The sequence below is a fragment of the Mustelus asterias genome, chromosome 9, assembly GCF_964213995.1.
Source record: "Mustelus asterias chromosome 9, sMusAst1.hap1.1, whole genome shotgun sequence".
Classification (NCBI taxonomy): Eukaryota; Metazoa; Chordata; class Chondrichthyes; order Carcharhiniformes; family Triakidae; genus Mustelus; species Mustelus asterias.
Genome location: NC_135809.1, coordinates 14,666,818 through 14,682,494, shown reverse-complemented (window position 1 = coordinate 14,682,494; position 15,677 = coordinate 14,666,818). Strand labels below are relative to the sequence as shown.

Sequence of the window (15,677 nt, the reverse complement as noted above, 5' to 3'; positions counted from 1 at the left end):
CTAGAAGAAGGCGTCACGGTGGCACAGTGGTTAGCACTGCTGCCTCACAACACCAGGGACCCGGGTTCAATTCCGGACCTGGATAACTGTCTGTGTGGAGTTTGTACATTCTACCCGTGTCTGTGTGGATTTCCTCCAGTTTCCCCCCCCCCCACAGTCCCAAAGATGTGCGGGTTAGGGGAATTGGCCATGCCTAATTGTCCCTTAGTGTCAGGGAGCTTAGCAGGGTAAATATATGGGGTTATGGGGATAGAGCCTGGGTGGGATTGTTGTTGGTGCAGGTTTGATGTGTCAAATGGCCTCTTTCTGCACTGCAGGGATTTAAGAAGAGGAGGAAGAAATACTGTCAGACCTGGATCGGATGATTGAAGGCAGGCAAGGATCTGATGAAACCCTCAGGAAAATGTCCAATCAGGCTTGGTACTATAACCCACTGATCTATCCATTTCCCATCCGCAAGTTTTGCCAGAATCTCTTTTTGAATGACCTAGCTGTGCATCTGTTCCAGCTGGTGCAAGTCAAACAACATTTTGCCAAGTTGCATTTTAATTCATTTACAGTTCGTTATCCACGGCTCAGAAAGATCATTCGCACAAATTCACCATAACAACATGAGGAAAATGTCTTTAAGCAGCTTTATTGAGCGTTAAGTTTTTTTTTTCACAATTTTTATTTTCTGGATACAAAAAAAAAGCCTGTCTTTCCAGCAATAGTAAGTCAGAAAGGTTATACCAATTTTAAGTCAACCGAAATGCAATTTGTATCTTGCTGCGGCAGCTTCACCTATCTATACAAAAACATGAGTCATTTTGTGAATACTGTGCATAATTTATATCATAAAACGAAACACTGCTCTGAAAGGATCATGATAAGGCATTTGAGAGGTCACAGACAATCAGGTTTTGCTTCATTGAAAAGATTAAGAACGGATTGTTTCTTTTTTAAAAAAGCACTTGAGAAAAAACATCAAGAAAAAATGATTAGTTGTCATTTTGTGGCAAATTTAAAAATGCTGAATTGAAAAATATCCTTCAAAGATTTTCAGGGTAAATTGCTCATCAGGCTTTTAAAAGCAGCTTGAAATACTCCTGGGTCTACTATATACATGGCCTGCCTCAACCTCAGATGCTTATTGTCTAAGCATCAGATGGCACGTTGTCTGATTTCCGTAGAACCCTCCACAATAACCCTTCAAGCGGCAAATACGAACGATGGGAGGCCATCCTACTGGAACATCATAGGAGTGAGTCTTAGTGTCAGGGTCAGTCAGTGCCACAGAACCCTAAACTTTGGTACCCATGAGGTTCAATCCCACGGAGAGGCTGGTGGAGTGAAGCACTTTGTCTGAGGTGACACAATCCCAACGATCACATCTGGCCCCAAACCCTCAGTGCCCTTGACGGCTCCTCCCTTCATTTTAACAGGACCATATATTGACTTCTCTCCCTTACCACTCTTTCAACCTGTGCCATTTTCTCCCTTGAGACCAGCTATGGTGACACTGAAGCCATCGGAAACCAACCGACAGAAAAACGGTTTGTGCAAAAAATATCCCTCACAACGTAGAGGTTGACTGTTGCGTTTCAGCAGACAACAAAACTTACATATATTTACCATGGGGATCCCTATTTACAAGACGTAAAAGACTCAAGTGAAGACACCATTTGCGTAATCAAACACACCCACACAAGAATAAATCACATCATTGGAAATATTCACTGGTCACGCATGCTTAGATCTATAAATAAAGTTCCACTTTGGCTAGTTAATTAAAAATATCTCTGCTGGGCATTTTCTGTCCATCATAATGGCCACAGATCTTCACCATGATACAAGCTTGCTCGCAAGGTAATGCAGAAAAATGATTGCTAATGTACACTAGGAAGGGAAACAAACTAGTTTTGAAGTTCCAGGGCTTCAAAAATCCCTTAGAAATCTGTTGGGACATCAAAACTTCAGAGCATTATCACCAAGCTAAGGAAGTGTGAGCTTCTTTCCTGTTACATATTTTTAAAAAAACCACTATTCTCAAAGCACGTCATTGATTGCTAAATGTTAAGCATGGGAAATCAGAGCAACCTTTCAGCAGCTAATGCAGATGTCAAAGTATATTGTGCAATTGAATGAAGGTTCATGTTAAAATGCAGCGCACAGTTAAGCAGTGTTGGAAACTAACAATTAAAATAACAAACACTCAGAAATCAAGCAAAGACTAGTTCAAAAATAAATCTGGATTATTGATCTTTCTAGAGATACTTTTTTTTAAAAAAGGTAACTGAACAGATAAAAGTACTATACATTTTAATTTGAAAAATATCAGCTCATAAAAAAAATGAGAATTATGTACATTGATGAAATCACAGTTGTCTGCAGCATAACATTCTTGACAACTGGTGCTGGCTTAACAAAACCAAGTACGTAGTTACTCGAACATTTTGCCCCCTAACACCTTTCTGTTCATATATGGAAGACAAAACTATTAATTAAACCAACACTTACTCTGTGATTATTTTTTAGAAAGTATTTGCAAAGCACCATTCATAAGACATGCTTCAACAGTAAAGCAGTGAGATATCCTGTCTGGAGAAGGGGGATACAGCTTATATACTTAAGTGGATCTTGTAAAATGGTCAAAATGATTGGACTGCACTTTCTACCATTCTGAGAAAGATAATAAATAATGTTACACTTATATTCCGGTGAAGTTACACATTGCATATCTCTGCAGGTTAAAGATTAGAATGAAATAAGTTAGCTTTTCCAATCAGGTATCATAATTTTGTACCTAATCTTCTGATTCTTTCATTTGTCATAAGAAGCTCGTCGCCATTCCAAACTACTAGTTCCAGGCATTGTTATTGGTTGGAACCATAGAGTCATAGAGGTTTACAGCATGAAAACAGGCCATTTGGCCCAACTTGTCCATGCCGCCTTTTTTTTTAACCACTAAGCTAGTCCCAATTGCCCACATTTGGCCCATATCCCTCTATATCCATCTTACCCATGTAACTGTCTAAATGCTTTTTAAAAGACAAAATTCTACTACTGCCTCTGGCAGCTTGTTCCAGATGCTCACCACCAAAATCAAAGTGGAGAATGTGGGCACAGAATGGACAAGGAAAGGGCGGGTCGTCGAGATACAGGTTCGGGACCTTAACTACAGACATGCAAAAATTGCTAGCCAAACCCATTTTATTCCATTTTAAACTTCAATTGAAAAATAAAGATGTTCTTTAAAAAAAAGGGGGGTGCTCTCTGTTTACATGCCCAGCAGACTTCACCAGCTAGATGCATTTCCTGTACGTAAAAAGATAAGAGGCAAAATGCAACAGGAACCTAACATGTCCTGGAAGTTAAAAAAATGCATGCTTGGTGTAATATACAAACTATATACAAACTCAGAGACAAGAAGGTTTCCAGTATTTGAGCAACAGGTACAGATTTTCTAAAATTAACTGCACTAGCAGTTAAGTTGCACTGTGGTGTTGTTCTATTGTGTGTTTGTTCACAGCACATTCTACCTATCCAGGATCTGGATTTTTATTTTAAAAGTCCAAAGACATTGTAAGCCTAAGTAAAACAATCCCTTGTAAGAATAGATCTTCAGTTATCTACAGACAACATCTAGCCTTAACTCTTGTGTGCTCAAGTCTCTGGAATCTTGCTGTCAAAAAACAAATGAGGAATGGCATCTGGCTGTTTTCCAGGGCTGTTTATAAAATGCAAAAAACCGCTGGTTCCATTCAGTAGCTCCCATCATCTGGTTAATGGCCACCTGAACCTGGTGGGTTGTGGATCCAGTCAATAACAATAAGAGTCATGCTTCCAATCATGAAAATGATTCCAATGATTAGGAAAATCATAGCCTAGAGAAGAAGCGGTACAAAAAAAAGGTTACATTTCATGATTTGTTCTACTAACTTGACCTAAAAAAAGCTATTCATCCTTAAAAGTATCCATAATAGTCAAACATTTCCATATGGAACCAGAAACTGGTATGGAATTCAGGGCGGCACGGCAGCACAGTGGTTAGCACAGCTGCCTCACAGCTCCAGGGATCTGGGTTCGATTCCGGCCTTAGGTGACTGCTGTGTGGAGTTTGCACGTTCTTCCCGTGTCTGCGTGGCTTTCTCCGGGCACTCCGGTTGTGCAGCTTAGATGGTTTGGCCATTGTAAATTGCCCCTTAGTGTCCCAAGATGTGTAGGTTAGATGGATTAGCCATGGTAAATGTGTGGAGTTACGGGGATAGGACAGGAAAGAAGACCTCGGTAAGCTACTCAGGCAGAGAGTCGGTGCAGACTCGATGGGCTGAATGGCCTCCCTCTGCACTCAGATATTCTATGCTTCTATGAATTCCTAACTAACTAAACATTTCGGGAACTGGTGCCAAGTGCAGAATCAACGCAAGGGGGTAGATTTTCCTGTTCCGCCCATTACGGGAATCGCAGTGGGTGAGGGACGGAAAGGTCCGTTGATCTTGGCTGGGATTTTCCAGTTTTGGGGTGAGCGCAGCCGGAAAATCCTGCCCAATGAATCTGCAACCTCCATCATAATTGTGGCTTAATTACTCAGCAGTTCATTGTCTGATGAACAGCAGGAACAAACAGGGGCAGCACGGTGGCACAGTGGTTAGCACTGCTGCCTCACAGCGCCAGGATCCCGGGTTCAATTCCGGCCTCGGATCACTGTCTGTGTGGAGTTGCACATTCTCCCCATGTCTGCATGGGTTTCCTCCGGGTGCTCCGGTTTCCTCCCACAGTCCAAAGATGCGTGGGTTAGGTGGATTGGCCATGCTAAATTGCCCCTTAGTGTCAGGGCAAATGCATGTTACGGGAAAAGGGCCTGGATGGGATTGTGGTCAGTACAGACTCAATGTGCCGAATGGCCTTTTTCTGTACTGTAGGGATTCTATGATAAAAGGAGGTGCTGTTTCCGATCCTGCTCGGTTTAGGGAGCTGGACCCTTTTACACTTTGGGTGTGCAGAACCACTGCTAGCTGGGTGAACGGAGGAGAAATTTGGGATGGAACTGAAAATTTGTCCATTTTTTTTAAACCTCCTACGAATTAACTACGTGAGCAGGCAACCGCTCCCACACCAGTATCCCACACTTCACCCTCCCCACAAACACTCATGTCAAATGAAGAGGTGAGGGTGGATATTACATCACCACCAGAAATCCCATCCAATCATACAGGCATTGCAAGCAAATGGATGGAGATGTTTAACAGTGTTGATTTATGTAAGACAGGACAATTGACTTAACTTACATTTGCCAGTTTCTAGATGGGATCTATCATTATCAAACAAAATCCATACTTTTGCCAGGAATGCACTGCCCTCTAACAGAGCACTGAGACACTATTCTAAAATTCCTCCCATCTCTGTTAGGGGAATTCCCAGAAAGCATCACAAGTAGCACAGTGCCCGTCTCTTTTATTGTGATGATGTGGAGATGCCAGCACTGGACTGGGGTAAACACAGTAAGAAGTCTCACAACACCAGGTTAAAGTTTATTTGGTAGCACAAGCCACTAGCTTTCGGAGCGCTGCTCCTTCATCAGGTGAGAGAATAGAATCTGTGGAGAGAGCCCACTCACCTGATGAAGGAGCAGCGCTCCGAAAGCTAGTGGCTTGTGCTACCAAATAAACTTTAACCTGGTGTTGTGAGACTTCTTACTCTTTTATTGTGCCCAGCCTTTCTGCACTCTCTCCTTTCCTTCTCTATGAAAGGTATGCTTTGTCTGTATAGCGTGCAAGAAACAATACTTTTCACTGTATGCTGTTACATGTGACAATAATAAATCAAATCAAATCAAATCAAACAAGGGTTCTGTCCTGCCAAAAGTTGGTGGTGTTGTTGATGATGTAGGTCCTAGCCCACCAGGAACACGGAGGCTGGGATTTAGTATTCAGGTTAAACTGTGTGTAAAGGACAGGTATAGAATTGGAAAGAACATGCGCTGGTTAATGATTTATAAGGTAATAGAGGCTGAAGAATGGACAGCAAGTCAAAAAAAGTTACGTTGTGTTGCAGAACAAGTCAATTAATATTTGTTCATGTCTATTTTTATTCACAGCAGTTAATGTTTTCAGATTAAAGGAACACAAACTGCCCAATGTTTGGGCTGTGATGGCTTTAACCATGTGACACCAGAAACTGAGAAACAGCAAATGGTGACCATGTAGAAGATCACTCAGAGTTACTGCACAGGTACAAATAGTAATCAAAATGGTTAGTTGGATTAGGAAGTGATGCTTCAGTTGTACAGAGCTTTGATCTGCCCCCATCGAGATACAACGTTTAGATTTGGACACAGCGCCTCAGGGATGACAGATTGATCCCAAAGTGCAAATCACCAGAATCATATCAGGGTTTAAGTTATGAGGAAAGGTTGCGTATTCCCTTGCTGAGGGGAGATCTTAATGAGGTATTCAATTCGCTGGATAGTGCGAACTAATTTCCTCTGGTGGGGAATCCAGAACAAGAGCACAAAAAGCGCGGTGGAAACCTAGAACCCTTTTCCCTCATAAAGACTGTGGGTGCCGGTGGTCGACTAAACGCGTCAAGACCGAGATTGATGGGTTTTTTTCAGGTAAAGGGGCGGCACGGTAGCACAGTGGGTTAGCACTGCTGCCTCACAGCGCCAGGGACCTGGGTTTGATTCCCATCTTGGGTCACTGTCTGTGTGGAGTTTGCACATTCTCCCCGTGTCTGCGTGGGTTTCCTCCGGGTGCTCCGGTCTCCTCCCACAGTCCAAAGGTGTGCGGGTTAGGTGGATTGGCCATGCTGAATTACCCCTTAGTGTTCGGGGGGGACTAGCTAGGGTAAATGCATGAGGTTATGGGTTAAGATGTTCTTACTTCATAAGTTGGTTGCCTGGGTGGGATTGTGGCCGGTGCAGACTTGATGGGCCGAATGGCCTCCTTCTGCCCTGTAGGATTCTATGATTCTATGAAAGCTGTCACAGGATATGAAACAAAATTGGATAAATAGAGTTAAAAGCCAGATTTTAACTTGGTAGTGGAACAGGATTAATGGGCTGAAAGGCCTGTTTGTGATGAGTGATTCTAAGACACTGCTTACATTGGTGAATTTCTGGAATTGTGCTCCCTAAGTATTGATCCTTTAAACATTTCATAGAATCCCTACAGTTCAGAAAGAGGCCATTCGGCCCATCGAGTCTGCACCGACCACAATCACACCCAGGCCCTATCCCCATATCCCTACACATTTACCCGCTAATCCCTCTAACCTATGCATCTCAGGACACTAAGGGCAATTTTTAGCATGGCCAATCAACCTAACCCGCACATCTTTGGACTGTGGGAGGAAACAGGAGCACCCGGAGGAAACCCATGCAGACACGAGGAGAATGTGCAAACTCCACACAGACAGTGACCCAAGCTGGGAATCGAACCCAGGTCCCTGGAGCTGTGAAGCAGCAGTGCTAAGCACTGTGCCACCGTGCCGCCCTTTGGTGTGTGCCAGACATAACTTTCTGTTCAGAATGTGAGTGCAGCCTCACAAAGCTCTCCTGACAAAACTGGCACGAACTGCTATGATACATCATTACTGACCCCGATCTTTTGCATGGATTTCATTGATTCTTTCTTCACAAGTCGGATGTAACATGCTGAGGGGAGTATGAAGATAAGCATTGTTGCAGCAGATGCACCTGCAGCACAGAAGAAAAAAGACAAAAATAAAATGATATCAATGTACCACATCTGACTCATAGCAACAGCATATAGTGTCAGTCACACTGGTGCCTGCGAACTTACCTATAAAACCAAAAATATCTCGAATGTTTGGAACGAATATCACAAGAAGGGTGTCTAAAATCAGCAGGATCCCTCCGATTACAATATGTCGTATCCAGTTGAAAGACCTCCTTGGAAAGATCAGTTCCTGAATCGATGTTCGGATCTGTAGAGGTGAAATATATGATTTAAAAAATGTTTCTGACATTTTGCGAACAATGTTATATTGCACACCCTTCCACCCACTTCAACATACCTAAAATAAAATTGAGGAACAAATAATCCCAAGGACTGCCCTTGTCAACAGAACATTAGAAATTTTATAGCATCCGATTTCTGATTTACACGAGCTCATTTTCAATGCCAGAACCAAAATTTCCTGAACTTAATATTTCAAGCTGTTGAAAGGGAACTTTCACTAAAGGTTCAAATCTGGTGGCATGAATAAAGGTTTGATGAGCTGATGTGAGCCATTCGAACACAACACTCTGCAACAGCAACTGCAATCTGAAAGCAACAGCCATGGGCCAAAAAAGATCACATCATTGTCTTAATCCTTTTAGTGCTACAAACACAGTCTGCAACAAACATGAACACTTGGAGACGTAGTAACAGCATTGTGGGCATGCCTACACCACATGGACTGCAGCAGTTCAAGAGGCAGCTCACCACTGCATTCTCATCTCACCTTTTTAACAGAAATGCTATCTGGCTTGTTTTAAATCAGTTAATTCCTTTGTCAAAGTAGCAGACAACATTTCACTCTAAATTTTTAAGGAATTATATGTTAACATATCCTTATTACAATTGCAATGCAATAGTATTACATCTGTGAAGCTTTAAAATTAGGGATGGGCAATAAATGCTGGTCTAGCATAGGGTGGCACGGTGGCATTGTGGTTAGCACTGCTGCCTCACTGCGCCAGAGACCTGGGTTTGATTCCCGGCTTGGGTCACTGGAGTCTGCACATTCTCCCCGTGTCTGCGTGGGTTTCCTCCGGGTGCTCCGGTTTCCTCCCACAGTCCAAAGATGTGGGGGTTAGGTTGGTTGGCCATGCTAGATTGACCCTAGTGTCAGGGGATTAACGGAATAAATTTGTGGGGTTACGGGAATGGAGCCTGGGTGGGATTGTGGCCGGTGCAGACTTGATGGGCCGAATGGCCTCCTTCCGTACTGTAGGATTCAATATCAATTTAATATAGCCAGCGACGCCCATACCCCGTGAAATAATTTAAGAAAGGTAATTTGGTCCCCCCCCCACCCCGAGTCTGTTGCATCACTCAATAAAGTCATGGATGATCAGCAGAGTAATTTCATTTACCCGTCTTTACTCTGCATGTCTTGATAACTTCGGCTGACAAAAATCCATCAGTCTCTGTTTTAAAAAGTAACAATTGATCTTGCACGATTGTTGCTCGGGGAAGAGCATTCCAAACTTCTACCACACTTTGCGTGAAGAAGTGTTTCCTAATTACACGCCTGAAAGATGAGCTTCTAATTCTTAGACCAGGCCCCCTGGTCCTAGACTTCCCACTGGTGGACCATTTATGCAACATGTCGTCTCACAGAGTTCTTTCAAGAGACACTGAAAAATTGATTCTCAGCTTGGAACATGTATTTCTGCTAAGAATTTGAATATTCACACCGAGTCATCCAGGCAGCTGAACTGATACACAGCTCAAAAGTCAAAAGTAGAAGTAGTGTACAGGAAAATATTTTAACACAGACTGGCAAGACCTTTTCTTCTTTTGAAGGCTAAAGGGATAAAACTAAAATATCTTCGATTTAAGAATGATTGATGCCTCAGAAGTGTCCTTTTGCTGTACAATTGCCAGCTCAAAAAAGTGGTTTACAAATATGTTTTGAGTCCTACAAGGACAAGCTGTGTAGCAATCCTTGCTTCAGCTTACTTAACCTTGAAATGAAATTACTTGTGAGATGGCTTAACACTGTTGCATGATATTGGTGGTGATTGTCCCTTTCAGGGCAACACAGCAGAGTAATGGTCACCTGGCCTGGGTGGCCAATCAGGACTCAGAGTGGGGAATCGCCCGTTGGGGAGGAGTTTTCCGAGACAGATGTATTCGTGAAGCTGCAAACATGCAGCTCTTGAAGATCACTAAATGAATCTCTTTTTGGCCACTGATAAAATCTCTGAAATTGCAGCATTACAATATTCCTCTACCTGCTATTTCAACAGAAATGCTAACTGGCTTGTTTTAAATCAATTAATTCCTTTATCAAAGTAGCAGACAACATTCCAAATTTTTAAGGAATTATATATTAACATACCCTTATTACAATTTCAATGTAATTGTATTACATCTGCAAATCTTCAAAATTGTCCATCATATGTAATACATTCAAGCTAGAAAAACGGTATGTCATCAAAAACTATAGACAAGAGTGTGGAAAAGGAGAACATTGCAGTGGGTTCCTCCCTTTTCTCCCCAGTATCCTCAAGTGCATTGGTACCTCCCAGTTAAATGTTCACCACTCCTATAATGACCTCTTTAAATCAAGATAGCCCTGGTCAAAAGTATCACTACATCCTTTGTGACTGTGACCATATTTCAGTGCCATTCATTGAACTCTCTATGATATTTCACTGTCCCTGCTCCATAGCCCAGCTGTATAAGATTTCTGTTATGTGCTCTATTGCAGGTAGCACAGCACCAGAAACTGCTCTTCAGTTGCCCACTGGAGTGCTCAAAGTTCCATTCTCTGTTCCCTTCATTTCCTCATTTGCATATTGCTCTTTGTTTGTAATCATTGAGTCATTTACATGTACCTGTTGGGTACAGCTGACTTGTCCTCTCCACAATTATGCCTTTGCTGGACATCCAACATCCATTTGTTAATGGGGCAGAACTTCCTTCGTGGCAATTGCTACTCTGTACCAGCAGTTGCCAAGGATGAGAAGACTGAACTCATCCTATTCAGACCCTCCCAAAAACTGGATACCTTTGCTATTGATTCCACCTCACCCATTCTTCTTACCCCAGTCAAACAAGATACTGTGCAATCTCAGTACCTTGCCAACACATTGCTGGGTCTGAATCTCGTATCTTATCTGTCAGGCTGCTTATTTCCAGCTCTTCTGCATCACCTATGTCTCCTTTTACCATATTCCCAGTTAACATCCTTATCTATGCTATGTTATCTCTCCTCAACTGCTTTCATGATCTGCTCATCAGCCTCCTGAGCTCCATCCTGCCCATGCTCCATATTTGTAAAACTCCATCCAAACGCTGAAACTTCCCACAGCCTTGCGTCCCAGCCTGTGCCCTCCAATTCTGTTTTAAAGTTTATTTATTAGTGTCACAAGTAGGTATTGAAGTTACTATGAAAATCCCCCAGTCGCCACACTCCGGTGCCTGTTCGGGTACACTGAGGGAGGATTTAGCATGGCCAATGCACCTAACCAGCACGTCTTTTGGACTGTGGGAGGAAACCGGAGCACCCGGAAGAAACCCACAGACATGGGGAGAACGCGCAGACTCCACACAGACAGTCCCCAAGTCAGGAATCAAAGCTGGGTCCCTGGCGCTGTGGGGCCGCAGTGCTCTAGAGGAAACAATTTATGGAATTTCAGCTGGAAAAGTGTGGTTCTTAGCTCTTTCACATTAGCAGAAACTATTCTAAGGATAATGTTTAAAGCTTTATATTAAAGGATAGTCTAGTCTTTCTGAATACTAGACCTGAAAGACTAAAGGCTCTATCTAGTCTTTGACCTCTATTCTTTGCAATGCAACAGACATGCCTTTAGGCATTAGCTGCAGTAGTGGGAGGATGGAGCTTGACACATATACTACTACTTAGTCTTGAATAAAAGAATTAAAAATTTTCCGGGTTATGATAAAACTGAGTGCTAAGTAATCTATACACACATTTTTCCACTAACATCTTTTTTAAAGCAATGAAATGCACTTTTTGGTGAACACGGTGCTTGGTGAGAAATGGAATACTTCTCAAGATGTCAGCGTTAAGCACTCCCAGTTAAGTGTACATGGTTAGATGCAGAGTAACTCTACTGTGTTTCAACCCTAACTTCAAAAGAGGACATTCTGCTGCATCAACAGAACATTTTCCTATTTCCCACATTAGCCATCCATCCAAGATAACTAATTTAGTATCAAATTAGGGGTTGTCTTGTACAGTAGCCTCATGAATTTTAGAAACTGAATTAAGACTACCCAAGTTCATTTCATGATAGGTACTGCAGACAAACTAAACTCTTTAGCCACAAGACAACAACACTGGTCAACACCAAGGTTAGCATTGGAAACAATGCCTAGCACATTTATCAGTCAGAGATTTCCCCCAGGTCAGTTAATGTGCAGCTTCAGATGCAACCTTATCTAAAGTCTTCCATTTCACTTATATGGAACAAACTGAAGTGGCAATCAATCCAGAGGGAACTTGGAAAGATCTAAGTCTGACCTGACTCAATTTGGATCAATCAAAACTCAATGGCAACACTCTAGGCCTCAGGACTTCCATAAACACAGCTGTGGATGACAAGCTCTAGGTGAATCACACTGGAGATACTCTTTGTGATGCAGAGGATGGGGCCAGGAGATCTGTAAAAGTAGCATTTAACTGAGCTGGATCACAATGAAAAAGCAATTGCAGAACTCCACATAATCTGAAACAAGCGCTTCAACTTAGTACCACCCAGCCGGATCTACAGCTTCTTTCTGGTATTTCCAAAAAAAAGGCTGGAAAGATTGTGCAAATCAAAATGAGCAAAGACCAGACCAGACAAAAATGAGTAAATGCAAGGCAATGCAAAATTGCACTAACATGTTGTGAGGCGATTCGGGTATGGATGCCACCTTAAAATGTTTTTTTTCACTGTGACAGAATAGTAACGGTTCTGAGATACATTACAATTAAACTCACCCCACATTCTGCCTACAGGCCTCGATTGGAAGAGCCACCTCTCACTAATAAAGTGCTCAGATCCTATGGCGAAAAGAACTACAACATTGTCTTTGCAAATAATGTGACAGTTGATAATGAAGGAGATTTCTGGTGACAGTTAAACTCGGCACCGTTACGATACAGTCCGAATTCTTCCAATGTTTCACCCAATGGTAGGGCTGTCACACAAAATTGGATACATTCATTGTTAAATCTTAAACCATGCCCGCAATAAGGCCCTAATCAGATGCATGTTGTTCCCTGTTTTGAACTCAAAGCAAGCTGTTTTTGTTCATGCAACACGGATAATTAAAAACACCAATCTCATTTTAATTTGTTTCATTCAAGGTCATTCAGAATTAAGATTAGAAAATTCACCCAGATGTCTTTCCCATTAGGCTGAACACATTCATTTTTAGGATTATAAATTAATTTGTCAAGTGAATTAAAGCAAATTATCAAAGAAGGTTAGTTAATCAAAAACACCTCTCTATTTTAATTCAAAGAATGTCAGAAGTGAGAAAATGAAATGTTTTTCTCTTTGGGGCATCTCACATTAGCAATGACGTCCCCAGGTTAAATAATCCTGTTAATTTCAAGATCGGGAGAGAATCCACAACTTGTATCGGAGGAGTTTTGCCACTTCTCAAGCTAGCCATGTGTATGTCCTCAGAGTGTTGTTTCAGTATTGTTCCAATCCGTACAAAACCACAGCCTGTTATGACTGAAACTATTTCATATCCGTGCCTCCAAGCCATCCCATCAGCCTGGGCAAGATTTGAATCCAGCATGTGGAACAATGTGCTGCTTCTGCTCAGTCCCCAAATAAACATGGTTTTCAAAACATTGCTTCATAGTTAAGCTAGTTTCACCCCTCCCACCTATTCACTTAATTCACTGGAAGGAAGGTAACCAGGATAGAACAATGGAAATAGTTGTGTGGTTAGCGGGTGTTCTCTCAAAAAGTGATTTGCTATAAGAAGTCAAGTAGAGGAAGACTATCAAAGGACTCTCCAAATATCATGCCCTTCTGGCCAGTACAATGGCACAATGGTTAGAACAGTGGCACAGTGGTTAGCACTGCTGCCTCACAGCTCCAGGGACCCAAGTTCGATTCCCGGCTTGGGTCACTGTCTGTGTGGAGTTTACACGTTCTCCCCGTATCTGCGTGGGTTTCCTCCGGGTGCTCCGGTTTCCTCCCACAGTCCAAAGATGTGCGGCTTAGGTGCATTGGCCATGCTAAATTGTCCCTTAGTGTCCCGGCATGTGTCGGTGAGAGGGATTAATGGGGTGGGGTCACAGGGATAGGGCCTGGGTGAGATTGTTGTCAGTGCAGACACCTCGAGCCGAATGACCTCCTTCTGCACTGTAGGGATTCTACGATTCTGTGCTGCCTCACAATGCCAAGGACCCGGGTTCAATTCCAGACTTGGGTGACTACCTGTGTGGAGTTTGCACGTTCTCCCTGTGTCTGCGTGGGTAAAGTACTCTGTCAGGGAGTACAGACTCAATGGGCTGAATGGCCTCCCTCTGCACTGTAGGGGTTCTATGAATGCTTTATGGTTTTGCCTGAATACATTTCTACTGAAATCAGCAAAGATCATTCATCCTCAAAGTCTACATCCTGCACTTGAAGGCTTCACCTCCTCAGCAAGCCAAATCTAGAACTAGATATATAACTCCCTACTTAACCTACGCACAACACAGTGACTGAAATTTGGAAATCATCCCTTGATTGGAATATTAGATATCCCGATGCAAAGATGCAAGTTCTTTGTTTATTGTAGACCCTAACCCGAACCAATCTGCACAGAGAGAATTCATTTACATGTCAGCAGCAAAGCCAAACATCACAGATCCTGAAATCAAACATGTTCAGCCTAACCAAGAGCTGTATGGATGGGAGATTTTCATGATGCTGCCCCGATACCTATTTAAAGTAAGATATATTGCAGCAAGCCATTTAAAAAAAAAGTTCAATTAATTTCATCAAAGGTGGAGGTGAGCAGTAAGGGCGGCATGTTGGCACAGTGGTTAGCACTGCTGCCTCACAGAGCCAGGGACCCGGGATCGATTCCCGGCTTGGGTCACTGTCTGTGTGGAGTTTGCACGTTCTCCCCGTGTCTGCGTGGGTTTCCTCCGGGTGCTCCGGTTTCCTCCCACAGTCTGAAAGACATGCTGGTTAGGTGCATTGACCTGAACAGGTGCAGGAGTGTGGCGACTAGGGGAATTTCACAGTAACTTCATTGCAGTAAGCCTTAGTTGTGAGTAATAAATAATAAATAAATAGATAAACTTGTCATCGTTCTGAAAAGCTGGATTGCTAGACCGAGGGAGACGGTGCTGCCTGATTTGGCTTACCCGAAATTCCCAAGCTGAAGTGAGCGGGCCTTCAGGCTAAAGTAGAAAGTTGAAGTGCCAGCGTACAAAACACAAGCCACCACTGTGGCTGATCTGGCAAGAAATGCAAGAAAGAGATTTGAAGAGTCATTGCCCTTCATACCTGTTGGATCAAACCAGAGTAAGAGCTCACATAAACACCTGCCAGCACAGGCCCCAAATTAATTTGGTCACAAAACACCACAGAGCTTCGTTGTTGCTGTTTTCTCCTGAAATATTCAGCTACTAGAAAACAAGCAACATGCCAGCGGCTCCCGTTTATAAAGTCAATGAAGCAGTTTTATCCAATTTTATTTGCTTTCATGGCAAGGAAAATATTATTCGACATTGCGACTCATTATCCGCTTAGTAACGTTTATAAAAATATGCTTGATGTTGTTTTAAAAACACTGAAGGTCTTACGTGTAGGGAGACCCACCATTCTGGATCTCCTCACACTCTGGCCACTTGGGTGACACTGCATGAAGGGAGGGGACAATGTGACTCAGAGCAGTTACATTAAGACCGTAGGAGCAGAAGTAGGCCATTCGGCCCATTGAGTCTGCTCCACCATTCTATGAGATCATGACTGATCTGATATGATAATC

General features: G+C 42.7%; 1 protein-coding gene across 4 annotated transcripts in view; it reads right to left on the bottom strand.

Moving 5' to 3' along the window:
- Positions 1-616: 616 nt before the first annotated feature.
- LOC144498509 (sodium-coupled neutral amino acid transporter 4-like) overlaps positions 617-15,677 on the bottom strand; it is a 78,550-nt gene continuing 63,489 nt past the window's right edge. For 3 of the 4 annotated variants that reach the window (XM_078219727.1, XM_078219729.1, XM_078219726.1), the window contains 3 exons: positions 7,785-7,929; positions 7,581-7,678; positions 617-3,866 (listed from right to left, as the gene is read on the bottom strand). In XM_078219727.1, coding sequence (XP_078075853.1) covers positions 3,765-3,866; positions 7,581-7,678; positions 7,785-7,929 — 345 coding nt within the window. In that variant the 3' untranslated portion in view covers positions 617-3,764. Of the gene's footprint in view, positions 3,867-7,580; positions 7,679-7,784; positions 7,930-15,051; positions 15,194-15,677 lie in introns of all 4 variants that reach the window. The other variant, XR_013498722.1, reaches the window with a different exon arrangement.